This window comes from Ictalurus punctatus, chromosome 3 (genome assembly GCF_001660625.3).
Source record: "Ictalurus punctatus breed USDA103 chromosome 3, Coco_2.0, whole genome shotgun sequence".
Taxonomy (NCBI): Eukaryota; Metazoa; Chordata; class Actinopteri; order Siluriformes; family Ictaluridae; genus Ictalurus; species Ictalurus punctatus.
In genome coordinates, this window is record NC_030418.2 from 16,270,882 (window position 1) to 16,293,650 (window position 22,769).

The following is a 22,769-nucleotide window of genomic DNA, read 5'->3' on the forward strand; positions in this document are numbered from 1 at the left end:
TCCAGTGTCCACACTTTGTAACTTATATTTCAGCCACATGAAAATATCTCCTGAATGGAGGGCTTTGCAGTATCTTAACATGACATGCTGAGGTTTTTTTTTTTGGTCTTATTTACTTCCAGAGAAGAAAAAATTGAGGCTGGAGAGGAAACTACTGCTTGACAGTGACCATGTTTAAATCTACAGTTCCCTCCACTAATATTGGCGCCCTTGGTAAATATGAGCAAGGAAGGCTGTGAAAAGTTGTCTTTGTTGTTTAAACTTTTGATCTTTTGTTCAAAAAAATTCACAAAAATACTCTGCTTTAATGGATATCAAACAATTGCAAATACAACAGATTTATCAAAAACAATATCTTTGTTAAATATAGGTGTGTGTAACAATTATTGGCACCTCTATGAATTCATAGGAGAAAAATATTTTTTAATTATCTTCCCATTGATATTTTACTTTTTTTTTTTTTTTTAGTACACCTGGGTGACGAGGAACAGGAAATTGTTCAACCATGACTTCCTGTTTCACAGGGGTATAAATATTAAGTAACACATAGGTGAAATTCCCTTAGTCATTCATAACAATGGGTAAGATCAAAAAATATAGCTATGATGTGCGGCAAAAGGTTGTTGAGCTTCACAAAATGGGAAGTGGCTATAAGAAAATAGCACAAGCATTGAAAATGGCCATTTCCACCATCAGAGCAATAATGAAGTTCCAGTCAACTGGAATCGTTATGAATCAACCTGGAATTGGACGTGTGTCTGTACTGTGAAGAGGATGGTTCGAGTGGCCAAAAAATCTCCAACAGAACTACATAAATACACTACAAAAAGATTCTCATAGTTTTTTCAGTATTTTTAGCGTGCATCAATATATAACATAATCAGAAACAGTTGGATTTATCATAAAACGTCTCAGGGTTTGTCACTGTTTGTAGGACTACCAGACTGATAAAATATAAAACTTCTCTAACTAGGCTAGTTTGGTGTTGCTTGCCAAGGGGAGGCACAGCTAAGCATTATCTGGGTTTAGCTGCTACAGTGCCATGCAGTCCATTATCTTTGCATGCATGCAGTACATTATATTTCCTTATGCTCTGCTCATATCATGTTCCCGTAAACTGCAACTCATAATGACATTTAGACCTTGTTTTCATGCTCAGCAGCAGAGGATGTTACTGTTTCAGTTTAACCCATTTACTGCTTAAAAAATAAATCGGCGTATATCCATTTGTCCTCACACTGACTGTGAGCTAGCGTTTGGCAGAATTGAGTGCTGTCAGCCAATAAGACACAACTATTTCCACATATTTTCCTGTAAACTCTGTATGACTGATCTCGCCTCCGTTCACTGAAGATATAAAATTACACGTGGTCTTCTTTTACTGACGTTCGGTTATGTAGTGACAAACCGCTCCAATTGGAGAATTATTCAGGGCTTAATGTGATTTAGTTTAAAATGCATTTTACTTAATATTGTTTTCTTAACAATAAATTTGTAACGCAAGTAACATAATTTTACTGACATCAGTAAATGTAATCAAATTACATAAATTTAAAATGTAACACTGTATTATACTGTATTAAAATGTAATACTGTATTATCAGAAAAAGTCATTAGATCACAATAACACATTACTATGTAACACTTTATACCAACTCTGATAACCACAAGTTGTTTGGAATGGTTTCAAGAAAAAAGCCTCTACTCTTATCTAAAAACAAGCTTGAGCATCTTCAGTTTGCCAGACACTACTGGAACTTCAAATGAGATCAGGTTCTATGATCAGATGAAACCGAAATAGAGCTCTTTGGCAATAAACGTCATATGTAGCCATATGGAAAAGTACCTCATGCCCGAGGACCTGGACATTTTGTTAGGATACAAGGCATCATGGACTCTATTAAATATCAACAGATATTAAATGAAAACCTGACTGCCTCTGCCAGAAAACTTAAAATGGGCCATGGTTGGATCTTCCAGCAGGACAATGATTCAATACATACAGCAAAATCAACACAAAAATGGTTTACAGACCATAAAATCAAGGTCCTGCCATGATCATCCCAATCCCCTGACTTGAACCCATAGAAAACCTGTGGGGTGAACTGAAGAGGAGAGTCCACCAACGTGGACCTGGAAATGTGAAGGATCTGGAGAGATTCTGTATGGAGGAATGGTCTCAGATCCCTTGCCATGTATTCTCCAACCTCATCAGGCATTATAGGAGAAGACTCAGAGCTGTTATCTTGGGAAAGTGAAATAGCACTGTATTGACTAAAAGGGTGCCAATATTTGTTGCACACCTATATTTAACAAATCTATATTTTTATAAACCTGTGTTGTGTTTGCAATTGTTTGATATCAATGTGAGCAGAATATATATATATATATATATATTTTAACAAAATATCAAAATGTTAAACAATAAAGACAATTTTTCCCAGACTTCTTTGCTCATATTTACCAAGGGTACCAATATTAGTGGAGGGAACTGTAACTATACATGGATGAAATGTATTGTTCTGTAATCAAGATAAAAATGTTACTCTTGGCAACTTGCTGTGGTTTAAGAAGAACAAAACATATGCATAATGCACCCCATGGACCTGCATTTGTAACTCAGATGCTTAGCATGTGTATGATTCTCCACAAAGGGAAACTAAGAACACTCAGATAACCCTTGAGGGGATTTTTGGGGATGATTACAGGCAAATCACCAGCAGTGCTACAGTATGTTACAATTACGCTATGCATCCATAGAATCATACTTTCACATTTTATATTAGCTGCAACTATGTTTGTTCTGGAGTTCTGCTACACAGGTGGGAGAGAAAAGTAATGGCACACCAAAACCAAATCGATATGCTGAAATAATATTTATTCTGCTGATATTAATAATACTTGTTTTAAATATACACATTCATCTAACAAGCAGTTGTTGTATAGTAAAATATTTTCATTTAAACATAGTCTATACATTCTATTTTATTACTTTTTTTTTTATTTAAATTCATCAGCCTAGATGTAAACTAGATATCAGCATACATGCATACATCAGCTCTTAAGTTGCATGTAGGTTAACACTGCAGTTATTTGTTGTTTCATGCAGTTATTTAGCTGTTCATGCAGTTTTTTTAAAGCATTTATGCAACATTCATGTGATTTATCTAAACCACTAGTTACTTGTACACTTTGCATTACTAATATTGCCTACGAAGCTGTCAAAAATTCATTCATATATTTACTCCATTCTCAGTTACTGCTGGTGCGTCTCTCTCTGCTTTGGTGCTGCTGTCCTGCCCTTTTTCAGATGAAACTTGTCCTTTCTCTGTAGGCTCAAGTTTTTTGGAATCTTTCAGGGGTGCAGGATCCTTCTCAAGATCCTTCTCTTTACTTTTTGTCATGTCCATCTTGGTACTGTCCTGCTTTTCCTCGCTGCTATCAGTCTTGTCTGATTTCTCGATTTTTGTGTCCTTGATTGCATGAGAGTCTTTGTCTGTGCTTGTCTGGTCTGTACTTTGCTCTTTTTCTGGTGAGGTCTTCGGAACACTTTGTTCAGGCCGTACATCTTTAGAGGTTTTAGTGTTTATCTCTTGTCCCTTAGGCTTGATTACATCCATCTCTTTAATGTCCTCAGAAGTCTCCTTGGAACCTTTTTTTTCTGGTTTTTGCTCATGTTTTGTTTCCTTTTCGGTAGATTTTGGCTCTTTGTCCTTCTGAATGTCTTCTTTCGGTATTTCAGAGGATTTTGTTGTTGTGTTTTCCTCTGTTTTAAGACTGTCTACCATGTCTTCTGTAGTGCCATTTGCATTTTTCTGAGTCTGCTCCTCTGATTTTGTCTCTACCCCTGTACCTTTTGGCTGTTCTTTGAGTTGCATTTGATCAACCTGTTTCTCTGTTTTCTTTGATTCAATACTTTCATCCTTTTTTTCACTGTCCATCAAGTCCTTTGTTTGAATCTCCTTTCTTTCAGATGTTTCAACTTCTGTTTGTTTGGCAGCAGTTTTTGAGACATCCTGCAGTGTTTTCAGTGCCTCTGTAGACTGGGCACTTTCTCCCTTTTCGGGTTTCACAGTTTCTGCATCAGCCTCTGTTTTGCTGTCCACTTTTTTCTCCTCCTCAGATTTGATTTCTTTTACTTCACTTTTTAGCGGTGCCTCTGTCTTTACGTTCTCTGCCAGCTCTTTTTGCACCTCAGCTGCATTATCCTGTGCACTCGCTGCTTTTGTAGTATCGAGGGCATCAGCTTGGGATGTTTCTACACTCTGCTTTGAATCTGCTTCGCTGTTAGGACGTGTCTCTTGTCCTGCCTCAGCTTTTTGAGATACTGGCTGTGGGTCAGCAGTGGATGTGTCCACCTCCACAGATTTCACCTCACTGGTTTCTCTGTCTTTCTCCATAGTTTTTCCAGTAGAGGAATCTTCAAGCTCAGCTATATGTTGTGTATCTTTTTTTGCCTTTTCGTTTTCTGATTTTGGAGAAATCTCTTCCATGGCACTTTTTCCTGACTCTGTAACAGCCTCCTGTGTTACTGTTTGCTCTGTCGGCTTTGGATGTTTAATACTGGCTTGGTCTATTTCTTTTGCTATGTCTTGTTTCTCTTTTTCAGTGTCGAGAGCTACTTTTCCTACATCCTCATCGCCACTTATATCTGCTTGTGGTTTTTCTGTTTTTGTATCTAAATCTGTTTCCTTGCGTTTGGAGTCGGTGTCATCATCTTTGTTGTAATTGTTATCCGTATCTTTCTCTCCAGTTTGTTCTGATGCAGTTAAATCGTTTTGTGCTAGTTCAGTGTTCATGTCGCCTTCCTTGAGATCCATAGAAACATCTGTAGACTTTGTTAGTGATTGATCTTCATTTTCTGTTGCTTTTACTTTATTATCCAATTGTTCTGCAGTGGGGCTGCCTGCGTTATCCTCTACGTCTGATTCTTGGGTCTTTTTTTCCTCTAAGTGCACGTCACTTCCTGCTACTTCACCTGCATTCTCTTCTTTGCTACACACTTTATCACCCTCCCTTTGTTCTTCAGCATCATCAGACCCCGTGTCTGATATCTCAATGTCTTCCCTGGTTGTCTCTGTAATAATCTCCTCCACAAACTTGTACTGTGGCTCTGCTTTCCGAGTCACTCCCCCCACCCTCGGGACACTAGGCAGAGTATAGATGGGTGACTGCCTGTACACATAAGGCACTGGTATCTGTGCATCAGAAAGAGTGGAGTATCTCGACTCCTCACCCTCCAGCAATTTTCTGTAGGGGGACATAAGTACAACATGATTTTATGCAGCTGTTTAATAATGTTTTTATATTAACTGAAACCATGATGATATTGTGACCTTCACCTGTATGAATAGATTTCAGCGTCCAAGGCCATCTTCACATTTAGCAGATCGTGATACTCTTGCACATGGCTACTCATGTCGTATTTGGTATTTTTCAGCTCCTGTTCCAGCTCTCTAATGGTGTCCTGTAAACAGACATCCAAAGAATTAACTGAGGGTGTTTTTTAATTAGAAACAGGAAAACCAATATAGATCAGATCAGGTCAGGAGCGACCAGATCCTGCTTCTGAAGCGCAACCATTCTGCAGTGTTCAACTAACACATGGTTATTTAATACACTCCTGGGCAAAATAATGGACCAAGCCCCAAATGGTAAAATACTGAGCTTTATTGGTCTTAAAAACAAATCATTGGTCAACAAATTAGCAAGATTTCAACAAATAGATAAGTTACTTAGTATGGGATAGCTTTTCCCTTTGACTTCTTTAAATGTTTAATCTGTGGGTAAACTTGCAGACAGCTATTTAATTTAATTAAAAAAAAAAAAAAAATTAAAAAAAAAAAAATATATATATATATGATTTTTACTTCATTTTAATTTGTGTGTTAGTTTGAATTTTACATCAAACATTGTAATCATTATCATGATTTTACTTTTGCGTACAAGAAAACTATATATAAGTGAGTTTCCTGTTTCTCGAACAGCTTTTCCTCAAACACTTCACTGCAGCAAATGTAAACGAGCATATGCTGGCGCAGTCGGTCTCAGGAGTGCATTTGTTTAATTCATGCTCGTTTTCTGATCAATGATTTGTTGTTTAGACCATTAAAAGCTTCATAATTTACCATTTTGGGCTTGGCCCAGTTTTTGTTGCCCAGGAGTGTCAGGATTAAGACTGGACCTAAACTAAATGATCCAGTTTCTACAGCATGATATTTACAGTTTAGAGCAGTGTTCCTGGTGATCTACCTTCCTGAAGACTTTAGGTCCATCCATGATCTAATCACTGCTTTCAGCTAAAAATCAACTAAAACTAAAAGTGTGTAAGATTTTGGATGGAGATGAAACCTACACAAGGTAGATCTTCAGGAAAAAGATTGGTGACCACTGGTTTACACTGAACTTCCAGGTGTGACCGGAAAACTGACCTGGTAGTGATGGATTTCGGCGGTGTGTCGCTGCTCGAGGTCATACAGCTGCCTCTCCAGAGCTTCTCTCATCCCTCTGACTGAATCCAGCTCGACGTTCTTGGTCTGCAGCTGCCTCCTGTATTGGCTGATTTCAGCTTTGGTGGCTATCAGAGCCTCTCTGTCGGTCTCGGCAGCTTTGGTGAGTTTGGCCAGCTGATTGCTGAAGTGCTGTTCTGTCTGGGTGTCGGGACAGAAAGCGCGACCTTCCAGCTGTGTCCTGATGTCCCTGAGCGCTGCGGTCAGCTCGCCTTTTCCGAAGCCGCTCACTGGTGCACAAACCCGGGTCTCCTTCATTTGCGTCAAAATATCGCTCACTTCAGCCTCGTGGCTTCTCTTCAGGAACTCGATCTCGTCTGCAAGAGCGTTCGCCTTGTTGTCCATCTCTTGTTTGATTAAATACGCGTGGTCAATGTATTTCTTCAGCGCAGAAATGCTCTCCTCGGCTTCAGCTCTGCTGCGCGCCTCGTCTTCGCATTTCTCCGTCAGCGCGTTAAACTCGTCCTCCACGCGCTTCTGCTCCAGCTCGATCTTCTGCTTCTGCACTGCCATTTCACGCACCTGCCTCCTCAGGTCCTGCAGCTCCGGCTCGTACTGCTTGGCTAGAGACGTGGAAGACTTTGCTTTCAGTCGAATGTCCTCGATTTCCCGTTCCAGGGCTCTGTTTTGGCTTTCCAGACGATGCACCTTCTCGATAAAGCCCGCGAATCGGTCGTTCAGGCCGCGAAGTGATTCTTTTTCGTTCGTCGTGTTTAGAGGCATTTCAGGAGAAAACTGGCGCGAGCTGTGGCCTGGTGTCGGAGCTGATGCCCCGCTTCCGCTGGCTCTGCTGAGCGCAGGTGTCCTTGCTATGCGCTGCGATGATGGAGGTGGCTGATAGCGCTGCTCTTCCCGTCTCCAGCCTGGTCCATTTAGCAGACGCTCCATGCTGAGAGTCGTACGTATTTTTCGCTTTGCAGAGTTGTCGGGGTTTTATATTCTGCACGATGTGTTAAGCTTGCAGAACTGAGGTGTCAGTAACGCACAGAACGAGCAACTCAGCAACAGTAGCAGCAGCAGCGGCGCCGGGCACGCGCACTCAGTCTGACGTCATAAAATCCACACACATACACCTTTTACTGGAGAAAAAAGAAAAAAGGCCAAATACTTGACTAGTCGAAATGTATCAGTTATGACGGGAAAAGTTTTGGTTTTCACCTTGCAACAAAGTGACCAGGCTCTGAGAAATATGATGTATAACTACTTTGTTCTGACTACAAGCATGCCCTAAAGCAACTAAACCAGGTCTGTTAGATTTTGGTTGGAGATGAAACCTGCAGGGGCCATGTGTGTGCGGAGTTTGCATGTTCTCCCTGTGCTGCGGGGGTTTAGTCTGGGTACTCCGGCTTCCTCCCCCAGTCCAAAGACATGCATGGTAGGCTGATTGGCGTGTCTAAAGTGTACGTAGTGTATGAATGTGTATGTGATTGTGCCCTGCGATGGATTGGCACCCTGTCCAGGGTGTACCCCGCCTTGTGCCCGATGCTCCCTGGGATAGACTCCAGGATTCCCCGTGAAGGTTGGTGACCACTGCCCTAAGGATTAGTGTTCTACCTTAAATCAGCACAAGTTCTGGGGACCCATTACCCTGAAGCACTTGATATTTTCCTTAGTGCTGATGCTTCTTTTAACTTATCAGCAAATCAACTTTTTCCCCGTTTCATCAGGTGTGATGATAAGGAAATCCTCTCCTGCTTTGATTCTACAGTATGTAGAATTAATTTTTTAAAAAAAAAAAGTATAATACAATATTCCTAAACTGCAGTAAGTCACCCTGACAATCCTGTAACAGTAATTCATAGTCAGTGCTGTGTCGGGGGTGTTGGTTAGAATTGTTGGGAAAATTGTTTGCGTACATCGTAAACCATGCAACCACTAAAGAAGTCTGACTATACTGTGACAAGCGAGAGTCTCCATGCAATAAGCAGAGAGAAAGAGCGTAAGCAAAAGAGTCCAATATACTCAATAGGAGGAAAACGGGTTCAGATGGCTTAGTGGTTAGCACATTTGCCTCACACCTCAGCGGTTGGGGGTATGAATCCTGCCTCTGCCCTGTGTGCACCGTGTTTGCATGTTCTCCCATTGCTTTGGGGGTTTTCTCCAGGTAATCTGGTTTCCTCCCCCTTCTAAAGAATGTAGGCTGATTGGCATTTCTAAGTTGTCCATAGTGTGTGAATGTGCCCCCATCCAGGGTATACCCTGCCTTGTGCCCCGAGTTCTCTGGGATAGGCTCCAGGATCCCTGTGACCCTGTGTAGGAATTACAGAGTGTTATCTATTTTTGCTGAACATGTAAGCCATTTAATTTGTTCTCTAGTTTGGTAGGGTTCTAGTGAGTATCATTACCAAGCTGTGAAGTTGTCTAAGCTAAAGAGATAACAACAGCCAGACGGTGAATAAATTGTGTTCGGTGTATTTGTATTTTTACTTCAAACACAGTTATATCTCAACTATGTGTATTCAATTTGTGTTGTTTGGTGGCCAGATGTGATAGTATTGTTTTCTACACTGTATGTAGCTAGCTAGAGATAGTGGACTAGCACCCTAACACCCACTGGCCTTGGACAAAACCTTTAAATACACCCTACAGTCCAGTGCTGAGCAATGCACTGGGAGATGACAGTAGAGAAACTTATATATTAGCTAACTAGCTAACAGCAAATGTCTTGTTTATTTTGCAGGTTATGTGCAGTTTACTTAATAAGAGCAATTACTCTGCAACAGCTCCGTGAGGAATGAACACTGCTGCTGGACAGGACAGAGCTAACCCTCTAAGATAAAAGACCAGCTCTTGTTGAATAAGATGTTTAGCTCTTTTACTTAACACTCAGTAACTGTAACAGTCATGTTGATGTGTAAAATAAATTTTTATTCTCATAACACTTCTGTAATACCAGATTTATTTATATTTATTTAAAGCTTCGCTAATACTTGGACACAAACCATATTCTACTGTACTAAATAGTGTGTCAGTACACCTTTGGTGTCCTATTTAGGCATACTATTGCACAAAGTGCTGTTTGGAATACTGCCTTGAATTGTCTCTAGATGTATGTTGACCTGGTGCTTACAGCCATGAGATTAACCTGTGCAGCGGCCATCAACACAGAACAACAATAAATTATGAAACTTTCTTCCGCAAATAGCTTGCAATACCATTTTCCCACAGCAATCTTACATTCATCAGCGTTATATATAAATATACACTGCATTCACTTTCCCAGTTTAAGGCACATACTAAATATATCAAAGACAAACCCTTGAAGGTTCCACCCTAGTGACAAACAATGACACAGTTCAGTACTTTTTTTTTCAGAGACAATACATTCCAGCAGTGTAATGTGATACAATCCCTTTGACATTGCTGTTTTATTTTTTATTTTTTAAATCTTTACTCAGATGTATATACTCGCTCCTGATCATCTTTGGCCCAAGGTAGAATCGATGATTTATTGGATCCATGAAGTCTTTTTGTAATATTCGTACTGACATTCTGACAGCTGTCAACAAAAAAAATCTGCTCAGAGGAGAAATTTTCTGTGGCACTCCAAATCCTGTGAAAAGAATGATGTGTGCAACGAACATTCAGTGAATCAGGACAAGGATGTGTTTCCTCTTGGCTATCAATTATATTGCTTGTCAGTTCAGAAAGGCTCTGATCTTGCCCTAGCATTCAGTTGCTCTAACCTTGGCAGCATGTGTTTATTGTGTTTTGGGGGGTGTGGCTTCAGGTGACCACAGAAGGGAGAGACTGGATGTGTTTGAATTTTGAGTTTCAGTAGAGCTAGTTTCATCCATTCATGCATTTTTTATACCACTTATCCTACTGGGTCACGGGGAACCTGGAGCCTATCCCAGGAAGCATCGGGCACGAGGTGGGGTACACCCTGGAGAGGGTGCCAATCCATCGCAGGGCACAATCACATGCACATTCACACACCCATTCATACACTACGGACACTTTGGACATGCCAATCAGCCTACAATGCATGTCTTTGGACTGGGGGAGGAAACCGGAGGAAACCGCCACAGCACGGGGAGAACATGCAAACTCGGCACACACAGGGCCATGGAAGGAATCGAGCCCCCAACCCTGGACGTGCGCACTAGAGCCGTTTATTAATTAAACCTTTTTAACTATTCACACACCATGTGATACAAAGATTCATCTTAAGTTCCCCATATGAGCCACAATGTTTGTCCTGTAATTATTTGACTAATTTTAACATTTTAATATGTATAACTGTGTACAGTATTAATGCCAATCAAAAAATGAAGAGAGAAAATCCTACAGTACTTAAAAACTAAGGCAGGCTGTTGTCACTGTAGCTATGGCACTCTACATAAGTTTTCCTGTAGCTCTGGCTATAGATAGTGACTATAGTCTGCCTGGGAATTACTCTGAAATTGACATTTACATTATACTGAATGTATCACCAACTGTTGGTTTAAAGTTGATTGTTAAGGATATAATACATCATATAAACATTAATTATGGTGTAAAAATCCTCTCAGAAATCCTCTTAGTTTAGTTCATTTTAGTTTACTGGCTGGTGTTAGCAGTGAAGATGGCAATATAGAAATTATGTATGGATCTATAGCTTTAACTCAGCTTCAATATCAGACAATAATGATAAAAGACTGCATAGATTTAATGCTGACTTAAACAGCTTAAACTACAACAAATGGAGCTTGTGTAGGCTGTTTTGAGAAGGCCATCATAGCCCTAATCTGAATTAGACATTTTTCTGTAGTGTACATATTCCTTTAGAACAGGAGCTTCAGCCCTAGAGACCCAATGTTAATTTTTTTTGTCCCAGCACTTTCGATCATGCCCATAAAGGGTCTAATAATAAGCAGTCAGATCAGGTGTAGTAAGCGAAATGCTACAGGGCACAAGGTCCCCAGGACGGGTCTTGGAAACCTCTGTTTTAGGCTACATATACACATTTTCGTTCACCACAAGCATTCTAAACATTTCCTTTATTTGTATAAGCAGCAGAAAATAATTGGCCTGATTTGCAGTTTCAATCATGCTGATCAGTCAGAGCGTGTGAAATTGAGTGACACACACGCACACACGCCCACAAGCATAGCAGCAAGTTAACTGAAGGATTTGGATAATCATGTGCGGTTTATTCAGATCCTTCAGTTAACTTGCGGTTTCCAAATGGTTTTCCCTTTAACAATGCTGTGCAAAAGTTTAGATAATCTAATATTAAACTAAAACCCAAATACTGTTAATATGTATACAGGAAAGGCAAGACCTACATAAAATTATTTTTAAATGAGTTCAAATATTTCCAGACAGGTGTATTCCGTTATATAGTTTAACACAGTTTACATCCACCTTTGCTCTGTGGTATTTATAAAAATACTGAGAAGCCCAGCTGACTTCAATTTTGGGTCATGGTGGCAAGAAAAAAATGAGCTTCAATTATAAAAAGGCTGTTCTGCTGACTCATTGTCAGAGAAAGATCTTTAGATCTATAGTTGTGCACTAGAGCAATATGTAAGAGAAAACAGAACAATATATGTACATACAGTGGTGCATGAAAGCTTGTAAACCCTTTAGAATTTTCTATATATCTGCATAAATATGACCTAAAACAGATTTTCACAGAGGTCCTAAAAATAGACAAAGAGAACCCAATTAAACAAATGAGACACAAAATGTTATATTTGGTCCTTTATTTATTGAGGAAAATGATCAATAAATAAATATTACTTATATGTGAGTGGCAAAAGTATGTGAACCTCTAGGATTAGCAGTTTAATTTGAAGGTGAAATTAGAGTCAGGTGTTTTCAATCAATGGGATGACAATCAGGTGAGTGTGAGTGCCCTGTTTTATTTAAAGAAGAGTCTGATCTTCACAACACATGTTTGTGGAAGTGTAGCATGGCATAAACAAAGGAGATTTCTGAGGGCCGCAGAAAAAGAGTTGTTGATGCTCATCATGTAGGTAAAGGTTACAAAATCTCTAAAGAGTTTGGATTCCACCAAACCACAGTCAGACGGATTGTGTACAAATGGAGGAAATTCAAGACCATTGTTACCCTCTCTAGGAGTGGACAACCAACGAAGATCACTCCAAGTATCATGGTTTGGGTCTGTTTTGTTGCATCTGGGCCAGCACGACTTGTCATCGTTGATGGAACAACGAATTCTAAAGTATACCAGAAAATATTCTAAAGGAAAATGTCAGGATATCTGTCTATGAACTGAATCTCAAGAGAAAGTGAGTCATGCAACAAGACAATGTCCCTAAGCACACAAGTCGTTCTACCAAAAAATGGTTAAAGAAGAATAAAATTAATATTTCAGAATGGCGAAGTCAAAGTCCTGACCTTAATCCAATAGAAATGTTGTGGAAGAACCTGCAGTAAGTAGTTCATGTGAGGAAACCCAACATCCCAGAGTCGAAGCTGCTCTGTACTGAAGAATGTGCTAAAATTACTCCAAGCCGATGTGCAGGACTGATCAATAGTTACTGGAAATGTTTAGTTGCAGTTGTTGCTACACAAAGGGGTCACACCTGATACTGAAAGCAAAGGTTCACATACTTTTGCCACTCACAGATACTGTAATACTGGATCATTTTCCTCAATATATAAATGACCAAGTATAATATTTTTGTCTCCTTTGTTTAACTGGGTTCTCTTTATCAACTTTGAGGACTTGTGTGAAAATCTGATGTTTTAGGTCATATTTATGCAGAAATGTAGAAAATTCTAAAGGGTTCTGAAACTTTCAAGCACCACTGTATATAGGAAAAACCAACATAGCATGCATTTTTATTGTAATAACACCACCATGAGCCACCAGAACAGCTTCAACACACCTAGATACCAATTCTACAAGTATCTAGAACTGTACTGGAGGGATGAACACCATTCTTCCAAAAGAAGATTGGCAGCATAGGTGTTTTGGTGTTCTGATGATGGTCGTGGAGAGTGTCAGTCTAAAATCTCCATACAGTAGGTGTTCAGTTGGGTTGATATGTAATTGAGGAAGACTTGATGATCATGCTCATCAATCCATTCAGTGAGTTCTGGTGATTTTGTTGCTAGAAGGGAGCACTCCAATCAGGATAGAAATGTTTCATCATAGGGTAAAGGCACTTCTGTCTAAAGGGACAAAACATGGCAGCAAAATTCCTCCACACCATAACAAAACCATTTTTAAAAAATGTCACCCATTGCAACAGATAAAAAGAAAATCAAGTTAAGATCATATGGTAAGCAGTGCTCTTGTAGTAATATACTTGACATTAATCATGATTAAGGAAAATTCAATGTGATTTGATAACAAGTTACTCTTTTTTTTTTTTGGACAACCGAATACTAATCTAATTCTCCGTACGCTCATTATTTTCTCTTAAAGATTTCATGAACTCTCGAATCTGGTACACATCATTTCTAGTATTGTGAAGGACTTTGTGGAGTCTGTTTTTGCAGATCCTCCATTCAGTGGAAACTTTTTGCAGTGCCATGCCCTCTTTGTAATGCTTAACTGCTGTTGCCTCTGAGCCTAGACGGTACATATTGAAGTCTCCATAGATGCGATGCCAAGCCTGGAGATCGGCCAGCTGCAGGTTTGGGCGTGCAAACAACTCTTGGAACTTTTGCTTTGCTTTTGTGTAGTTCCCAACTTCAGCATACCTGAGTGCTAACTCAATCTGTGGGTAGATGAAATCTGGATTCAGGCGGGCTCCCTCTTCTAAATGGTATATGCAATGGCTTAGGAGCTTTGGGTTGTGTATGTCTCTCAACTGCATGGCTTTCCAGCGGTAATTATTGCCGATTTCATGATGTAAACGTGAGGAGTCCGGCGCTTTCTCCAACATTTTTTTCAGCACTCCCAGTGCCATGTCATAGCACTGCTCCTTCTTCATGAATTTAGCAACACTCAGGACAACACTCAGGTCATATGGAGCCATGTCTAGCGCTTGCTTCATGTGCCCCCATGCTTCTGAATTTCTCTCGTTCTTGTTGCACTTGAGGCCCATGAAGACATGGATCATGGCATTGTCTGGATCAAGTTTTAGCGCTCTCTTTAGCTGACTCACTGCAGGAGACTCTTCAAAAGGTATGCGTTTGTCCTCCCTGATCTCCAAGCCCTCCAGGTGAAACAGTGCAAAGGCATAGCCAGTATTCCACTCCTTGTCTTCTGGTTCTTTCTCTAGAACCTCCTGAAAGATCTCTTTTGCCTTGATATAGTGCTTTTTGGAGAAACGTAGAAAAGACCACGCCTTTTCACTCAAGACCTCACGGTGCAACTCTTCTGCGGGACTAGGGAATGCTCCTGAGATTTGTGCCAATTTCTCCAAATACACTCTGGCCATGTTATCATCAGCCATGTGATGGTGCAACCAGGCTAAATTTCCATACGTGACTATATTGTATGAATCATCATTTTGCACTTCCTTTGCTTTTTCCAAACACTCACGTGCCTTGTCACTGAAGCCCTGCAAGTGATGGATGTAGGCACAAAAATTTAATTCTCTCTGTCTGAAATTCCCTTTATGATCACTTTGGACTGACAGACTCTCAGTGAATTTGATCTCCAGGTAATTAAGATCTGCATCTTCCTTCTGTAAGTCCCAAGTGAAGTGGCACTCCAGTTTCTTAAGTTCCTCCAAAAACATCTTCCTGTAAAGCGAATAAGGGAGAATGCTGCAGCATGTTATTTTGCTAAATTATTTCAGAAATGTAATAAAATGTTAGAAGGACTAAACATCCAACATTACTTTATTTGTTTCCTGCTGGAAAAAAATAACAATAGAAACCGTAACAGAAATTCATCAGCTAACCACTAAAACTATTACTATTACCATTATTGGTGCTTAATGGTATAAACTAGACATAACATCCCTGCTGAAAAAAACAAACAAACAATAGAAACCATCACAGAAATTCTAATGGTATCCACTATACATAACATGCCATGAATAGAAGGCAACAAATTACCAGTAGAGACCTACAGGGTCCATTACAGTTTCCATTAAAACCAATACAATTCCCGTTATGACCATTACAAATTCTATGAGGGTTTCTATTGTTGTTGTTTAGGTTTTTTTTTTCCTTTCCATTGGGGATATCACCAATAAAAGGCAACAAATTAGCAATAGAGAAGCACAGGGACCAATAAAACCAGGCTCCATTAAACCAGTACAATTCCCATTATAACCATTAAAACCATTACAATTTCTATGAGGGTTTATATATATATATATATATATATATATATATATATATATATATATATATATATATATATATATATATATATTTACAGCAGGCTTTACATGTGTATAAAACTGGTTTAGCTTGTTTTTTTTTTTTTTTTTTTTTTTTTAAATCACTTTCATTCTAAAGGTATGTGTCATGTCGTGCCATATTAAGACAAAAAATAAAAACTTGACAGGACAAATATATTAAAATGATGTAAAGCAAAGCCACTCACTGTCTGATGTTCTGCACTGCAAAGTCTCTGAAGGCTTCTCTTATGATATCTGAACCGAACGATATCTGAATAGTTAGTAGTGTAGAACCAGTGCTAGGGATCTCACTTAAGTTTCACTTTCTTTTCCAAATCAAGTTAAACGAAACCTAGCGCTGGTGCTGTGAACTGCTTTTGGCGAATAAACTAACCGTTTCCCTGTGAAGCATGAAGCCTGTCACAGCCCAGAATTTCAGTGAAGCCTGGACATAGTCGTGAAGAATAATTAACTAAAGACTAATAAGTGGACGTGATTATAAGTGGACGTGATATTGTTTTCAAACTGAGTCTCCCCTCATACTGATTTTGTTGACAATTTCTATCAATGTTTCTTATAATGGTTAAAAACTAATTCTGTTGAACGTCGCCAGACAAGTTACAAGAAAGGACTGCTGGCGCCATCTAGCGGCCATAACATGCTATTACGATTCTTTAAACACAAAAACATTCCCTATTTAATGTAAATGCAATACCAAGCAACAAACACGCGACCATTTTCAAGTAACGCAAACAGTAAATAAGACGACAGAGGAACAATTAAAAAAGTATGTAAGACATAAAAGCATCATATGTATAATTCTGCTGAAAAATAAACAATAGAAACCATCAGGGAAATTCTAATGTTTTCCAATACAAATACCATTACGAACATCAGCTAACCATAAAAACCTTTACCATTACCATTATTGGTCCTCAATGGTATCCACTAGACATGACATGCCACCAATAGAAGGCAACAAGTTACCAGTAGAGACCCACAGGGACAACTACAGTTTCCATTAAAACCAATACCATTCCCATTATAACCATTAAAACCATCCCAAATTCTGTGAGAATTTCTGTAGTTTTTAAAAATTTTTTAATTTTATTTATTTATTTTTTTATCAGGGGAATACATAAGATGCCTTTATGAGAGTTACACCTTTAGGCTTCACGTGTTCACCAAGAAAAGCTTATGAGTGAGGCAAAGTCAATTTCCATTATTGTGAAAAATTGCATATCCAATAAACTCATACCATTCCCAATGTCCTCACTATCAGAATCTATGTGAAAAAATAACATATAACATAACATAACATAACTTAACATAACATATAACATAACATAAAAACATAACAGTTAAAAATAGTATTTGATTTGATTTTTGAAGTCTAACCAAAAGACAATTCACAAAAAGATGAAGTACTGACTCACACTCCACTTGACAGAAGCTATAGTTACACTCGCATTTTCCATGGTTGTTTTTGGGGGTACATATTGTGTAGAATCTTCAAATGTTTTTCTCTGGATTTACTGGGAATGCATAATCTGTAATGGGTAAAAGCCATGTTTCCCCCCAGTTTTGTAATATTCATTATGAACACAACTCAAAATAATATTCCTCTGGGCATATTGTTTCTGTTGAGGTTTTACAGTAGAAATACCTGGACATCATCTTGGAGTAAGAATATAACCACAAAGAAATATTGATGAACCATTTTTATAACCAGGTGTCCAAAATAAAAACAGTAACACTGACTAATGTAAAAGTAAAGAATCAGTGCTTTCTTTTTCCAATTGGATTCAAACTGCACGTACAATCAACTTAGGAATCCAGCAAAGTAAAAATCTCTACATTGAGTCAAAAGTAGCATATGTTTGTTTTTGTCATATTAAGTAGCATTTGTCATTATGGCCTATGTACAGGGTTTATATTTAGGTACTATTCACATTACCTTTCCGAACAAAATAATTGCATGTCCATCCATATTCTTAATATTTTAGAAACAGTCAGTAATATAGTACCCTGTTAATGGCCTGTTGAACAAGGAGAAAACAAGGAATGTGTCACTCACACAGCAACAAATAATTGTTGCACCCACTGCACTATTTTGGCATTATTGTTGACGAGGAGGGAAATACCAGAGTTACCAGAAGGACCAGAATAATGTAATATACAATTTATGACATTTATACATCTACAGTAATTATGGAAGCTTTGCCCTGTCCAATTATTTCTCTTTCCTCTCTCTTTTGTTTTGGGCTCCATTATTACATTTATAATCTAAAAACTTTCTGATACTTTTGCCAAAGTATGCTGGTGGGTTGCTGCACTGTTAAAAACAAATAACGTCAAATTAAGGAAAGCAACGTATTTTTATCTGATGAAATTAAACTTATACTATTAGATGTGCATTTCTGACACCGTCCAGATTTCTACAAAATTGGTAAAAACATAGAGTGCAATATTTAATGAGGTAAAGTGAGAGTTGAAACTAAAATAATGCACTATGTATAATAGACATTGCCGCAATGAATTAGATTTATTTGGCTGTCATGATCTACTTTTAAAAGCTAAATGATGTAATTTAATGTTGGATAATGGCATAATCCATACATCAGTTTGAAGTAAGCAATTAGCCACATAGTGGAATCTAGTGCACTGGCTGCTAGTCCTACCCATGAAGGCTTTTGTCAGTCCTTCAAATATGTCCATAAGAAGGAAATGGAAGTATGTGAACTCTGTTACTCTTCAATACTTTATTATACAGACATCCAGCTACAATTATACTGTAGTGGGCTACAAAATTCACTCAGATTGTGTTTAAGAAATCTGTGTTCAAAAAATAGGGTGTAAACAGACTCTGAATTTTTCAATTTATTCAACATTTCTCAAGACAGGAAGTAAAAGAGATCAGTGAGTTGAATAATATCTATGCCTTTAATAAACAATCACATAATATATGATTAACTTGTATTTATTTATCAATATCAATTATACAAGGGCTATTTAGGAAAGGATTATAATTTAATAGCCAGTGTTAAACCGTCACCCACAGTGAGCATGCTCAGATCCACTCGCTGGTCTTTGTGGAGTTTCTTATTCAGCCGGTCAGTGGTCTGGGAGATGACATCATCCTTGTCAGGATTTATGACTTTCCCTCCCCAAAGGACCTGAGGAGTGCAGCGATGCCAGATCAGAATGTGTGCCATCTCAGTGATGACATGTTTATCTGTGATGGCTTGTTAAATATGTGGTTATATAAAACATTTCCAGGTACCCACAGTTATTAATCTGTCATACTTACATTATCAATAGCTATTATGCCACCTTTACGAATAAGCTGGAGGGATTTCTCATAGTAATTTTCATTGTTTGTCTTGTCTGCATCAATGAATACAAAGTCATAGGTTTCAGCTTCACCAGCCTCAAGGAGTTCATCTGTAAAGAGGCCAAAACACTGACAAGTTGTAGGTATATAGATATCAACTTACATTGAAAGAGATTGAATGTATAAAGCTAAAATATATCAACATTACCCAAGGTTTTAAGTGCAATTTGTTGGCGGATGTCAATTTTCTTTTCTACTCCAGCCTAAAAAAAAAGAAAAAAAGAATTGCACTGATCATTTCTGCTCTTGAATTGTGTCATGGTGTGTGGTGCAGTAACTGCCCTTCTGCCCTTGGGATACAAAAACACAGATAAAGCAAAGTACTGTGATGCTTGACTTTGCAAGCTGTGTCGACACTGACACCGAAGCTGACATCAACAACTACTTCAGTCAGCATTCTCTCATCTCTGATAGACATTTCTACGTCTCCTCAATTTCCAGGTAATTAGGCTACATGCTGTCCATCCACCGGGGGATTGGAGCAAATCAATCTTTAAAATGTAGCTAGCTACCTTGCAGTTCTCTTAAATAGAGCAAGAAGTCCTTGAATATATGCAAAAAAAAAGAAAAAAAAAGGGATGAAGTGATGTTCTCCTTTAAACCCGTCTAGTCTTTCTTTGGCAGACCCTTTATGCATTTTTAACTGATATTTTGAATTGACTATTTAAAACATACTTAGTAGATTTATTTAGCTTATGTTTACAAACCTCTTTAAAGAATGGCTTGGCTATCTGCATATAATCATCACTGATTTCACAGGCCACCACTCGGCCATCCTCAGGAATGGTCAAAGCCATACTCAAAGTGTTGTATCCTGTATACATGCCTGAGACAAGAAAGCACAATCACTTTTTCAGAGACATGCATCTGTTCTTCACTGGAATGTACAGACATCTTAATAGAACTTGCATTCTCACCTACTTCAATGGTTTTGTTGCCTTTAATAAGTTTTTATTAGATTAGCCATGAACTGAGCTTGTTCTGGAGCCACCATCATACTGTTCCTTGAATCTTCCATTGTTCTCTGTGAATTAGAAATATACTTTAGCATGCATTATAGATTCAGACGGGGTTTTTTATCAATGTTTTGTTAGCCATCTTTTGTTCATATGCTAGATTTTACTGACCTCTAGTGTCTGGAATATAAAATAGGCTTGTATAATTAAGCATGTATGTACTGTACATCTGCCTTAATAATTTTTATCTTAGTGATTTTTTTTGTTATTTTGTCGGATTTGTGAATGAGAAAGATGTGGTTGGAGTATATGCTTGTGAGTGCATGTACCAGGCGCAGTTTAGTAAGGACTGGATGCTCCCTTAAAGAGTTATTCACCACATAATTGAGCAGAGGATTGTCTCCTTTGTGACTCTTCCCGATAAGACTTATTGTTCCAGCACCTTAAGACACAATAAAGTTCAATTAATTATAGCTGGAGAAATTAATACTACCCACCTTTTTGCAAGAGCCTAAATATGAAAATGAATAGTCAGATAATATTTGCCAGTGATTTGGTTGGAATAATCTGTAATTCAAAAATTTTTAAAAAATACCATTTTCCCCAAATAATCTCTTATCTCTTATGATTACACACCCTCATGGGTAACACGTTATTACTTCACAGTCAATTAAGTTTTGAGTATGAGCCAGCAAAATATGTAGTGCAAATGCCACTGGTCAAATATTTTAGTGCAAAACCAAAACAGTGTAACTAAATTTCACTGAAAATGACTGGCAGGTTCTTGGTAATATAAAGAAAATAACATAATAAAATACCTCCATTTGCAATACTATACTCTTTATGTTAATGTTTTATTGAATTATAATTAATTGAATATCGTAAATTTACTCACAACACAATGACATATACGGATGTATTTTTAGTGACATGGTATGGGCCTAGTAAATCTTTTTAATTGTTGCATTTGTTGTAAGTCTGTAATAGACAAGTTCATACTGTATACGGTATACAACTGCAATTGTAAATGTCCTGAAGTTATCAAAAATTTAGTTAAAAGAATTAGATGTATGCCTGTTCTAATTATCATGTGAAAGTACTTTACCTGACAGTGCTAGAAAAAGAAAAACAGAGAAAATAATCCTGAAAATCATTGTGATGGCTCTTTCAGTGTGTTCAGCAGGTGCTCAAGTTCATGTGTTATTTAAGTCAGTGCGTGCGTGCGCGCACACACACACACACACACACACACACACACACACACACACACACACACACACACACACACACACACACATACACAGGAGGGAAAGTCCATTGTATGTTTATTCTACTCAGGGTAAACAGGATCTTCTGATTTCTTCAGTGTTTACTTTTGATGAAACTGCATAATATTGGAATAATTTTTGGTGATGCTGAAATAATTGTCAGGAACTATTCAGATTCATAATATTCCATCAAACAGACAAATAAACTTGTGTATACAAGCAGCTGAACTGTTATAATGGATAACAGTGGCACTTATTATTGCAATTGTTGCAGCGCTGTCGTGTGTGTGCTGTTAGAGTGCTAAATAAGTACACCATGCTCGATACTGATTAAGACTTTCCACAGTTTATACATTAACCTTTACATTACATTTAGTCATTTTGGGCATTCCAGTGCATGTGTTATTTCTATATGAGAGACATTTAGGACATTCCAGGACTGAGGCCCTGTTATGACTGAGTGGGTAAAAACCAGCAGTGTTGCCAGCAGTACTAGATGGAGCTGAAATCAGTGCAAACATTACACTTACTTACATCACATCAAAGACCCCCCCCCCCCCCCCCCCCCCCCAATTTATACCAACCAGGCAGGGTGAAGCCAGCTGACGGCACGTTTTCAAACTGCTGCTTATGCAACGTCAGGGGGCAGCGTAACATACTCGGAAGCGCTATCTACTCATTTCTGCATGCATGAGCTCACAGATACTTGTGATTGGCTAGTACTACTGTGATTGATAGGAAAGCGAGAGTACGCCACCCCTCCCTCCCTGAACACACGGCCAGTTTTGCTCTATTGGGCTCCCGGGCATGGATGGCTGTGGCATCATTGAGATTCAAATTTGTGATCTCTGGATTATAGGGCAAATCTGATGATAGGGCAATGATAAGGTGAATCTGATTGGTCAGAAGGCGCTGATTAATTTTCTATAACATCACTGCTCTGACAATAAATCACAGGTTTATATCAATCTAATCTGACAGATCATTGTTTCTATAGGAACAACTGATTCAAAAGGACTCGTGTATCTAAGTCTAATAATTATGGATTGAAGAACATGTTATTTAACAACAAATTGCATAATTAAGAAATATCACATGCCATTTATACAACAGTTTTATAAATAAGAAATTAATATCGAGTAACTGATATTTTGGACACGATATGGTCAAATAATTAGTTTCTTTTTGCTCTGCAAACAGACATAGATACCAAGGAAGCTGCACTCACTGATGGCTGACTAGCTAGCTCACAATGATTTGTACATTCCCATTAAAGGTGCTTTTGGTGAAATTGGTTTCCCTTCTTCCTTTTCATCTGCTTCTGATGTGCTTTCATATTTTAAGTCAGAAGTTATATTCATGAAAAATATATTGTTTGACAT

The 22,769-nt window shown here is 38.3% G+C and overlaps 3 protein-coding genes across 3 annotated transcripts; all 3 read right to left on the reverse strand.

Moving 5' to 3' along the window:
- Positions 1–2,890: 2,890 nt before the first annotated feature.
- Positions 2,891–7,533, reverse strand: LOC108263544 (neurofilament medium polypeptide). The gene is made up of 3 exons (XM_017464454.3): positions 6,432–7,533; positions 5,343–5,467; positions 2,891–5,250 (listed from the first exon to the last, which is right to left on the reverse strand). Exons 1-3 carry the CDS (start codon positions 7,395–7,397, stop codon positions 3,234–3,236), a joined length of 3,108 nt encoding a protein of 1,035 aa, XP_017319943.1. The 5' UTR covers positions 7,398–7,533; the 3' UTR covers positions 2,891–3,233.
- A 3,943-nt stretch (positions 7,534–11,476) lies between these two features.
- ifit8 (interferon-induced protein with tetratricopeptide repeats 8) lies at positions 11,477–16,129 on the reverse strand. Its single transcript, XM_017464453.3, has 2 exons — positions 15,976–16,129; positions 11,477–15,161 (listed from the first exon to the last, which is right to left on the reverse strand). The coding sequence occupies exon 2, from the start codon at positions 15,155–15,157 to the stop codon at positions 13,859–13,861; it is 1,299 nt and encodes a 432-aa protein (XP_017319942.1). The 5' UTR covers positions 15,158–15,161; positions 15,976–16,129; the 3' UTR covers positions 11,477–13,858.
- A 2,505-nt stretch (positions 16,130–18,634) lies between these two features.
- Positions 18,635–21,375, reverse strand: comtd1 (catechol-O-methyltransferase domain containing 1). Its single transcript, XM_047154241.2, is given in 8 exon segments — positions 18,635–18,945; positions 19,080–19,213; positions 19,312–19,366; positions 19,871–19,989; positions 20,081–20,114; positions 20,116–20,187; positions 20,449–20,561; positions 21,225–21,375. Coding segments are annotated over 8 exon segments (729 nt in total). The 5' UTR covers positions 21,274–21,375; the 3' UTR covers positions 18,635–18,792.
- Positions 21,376–22,769: the final 1,394 nt, after the last annotated feature.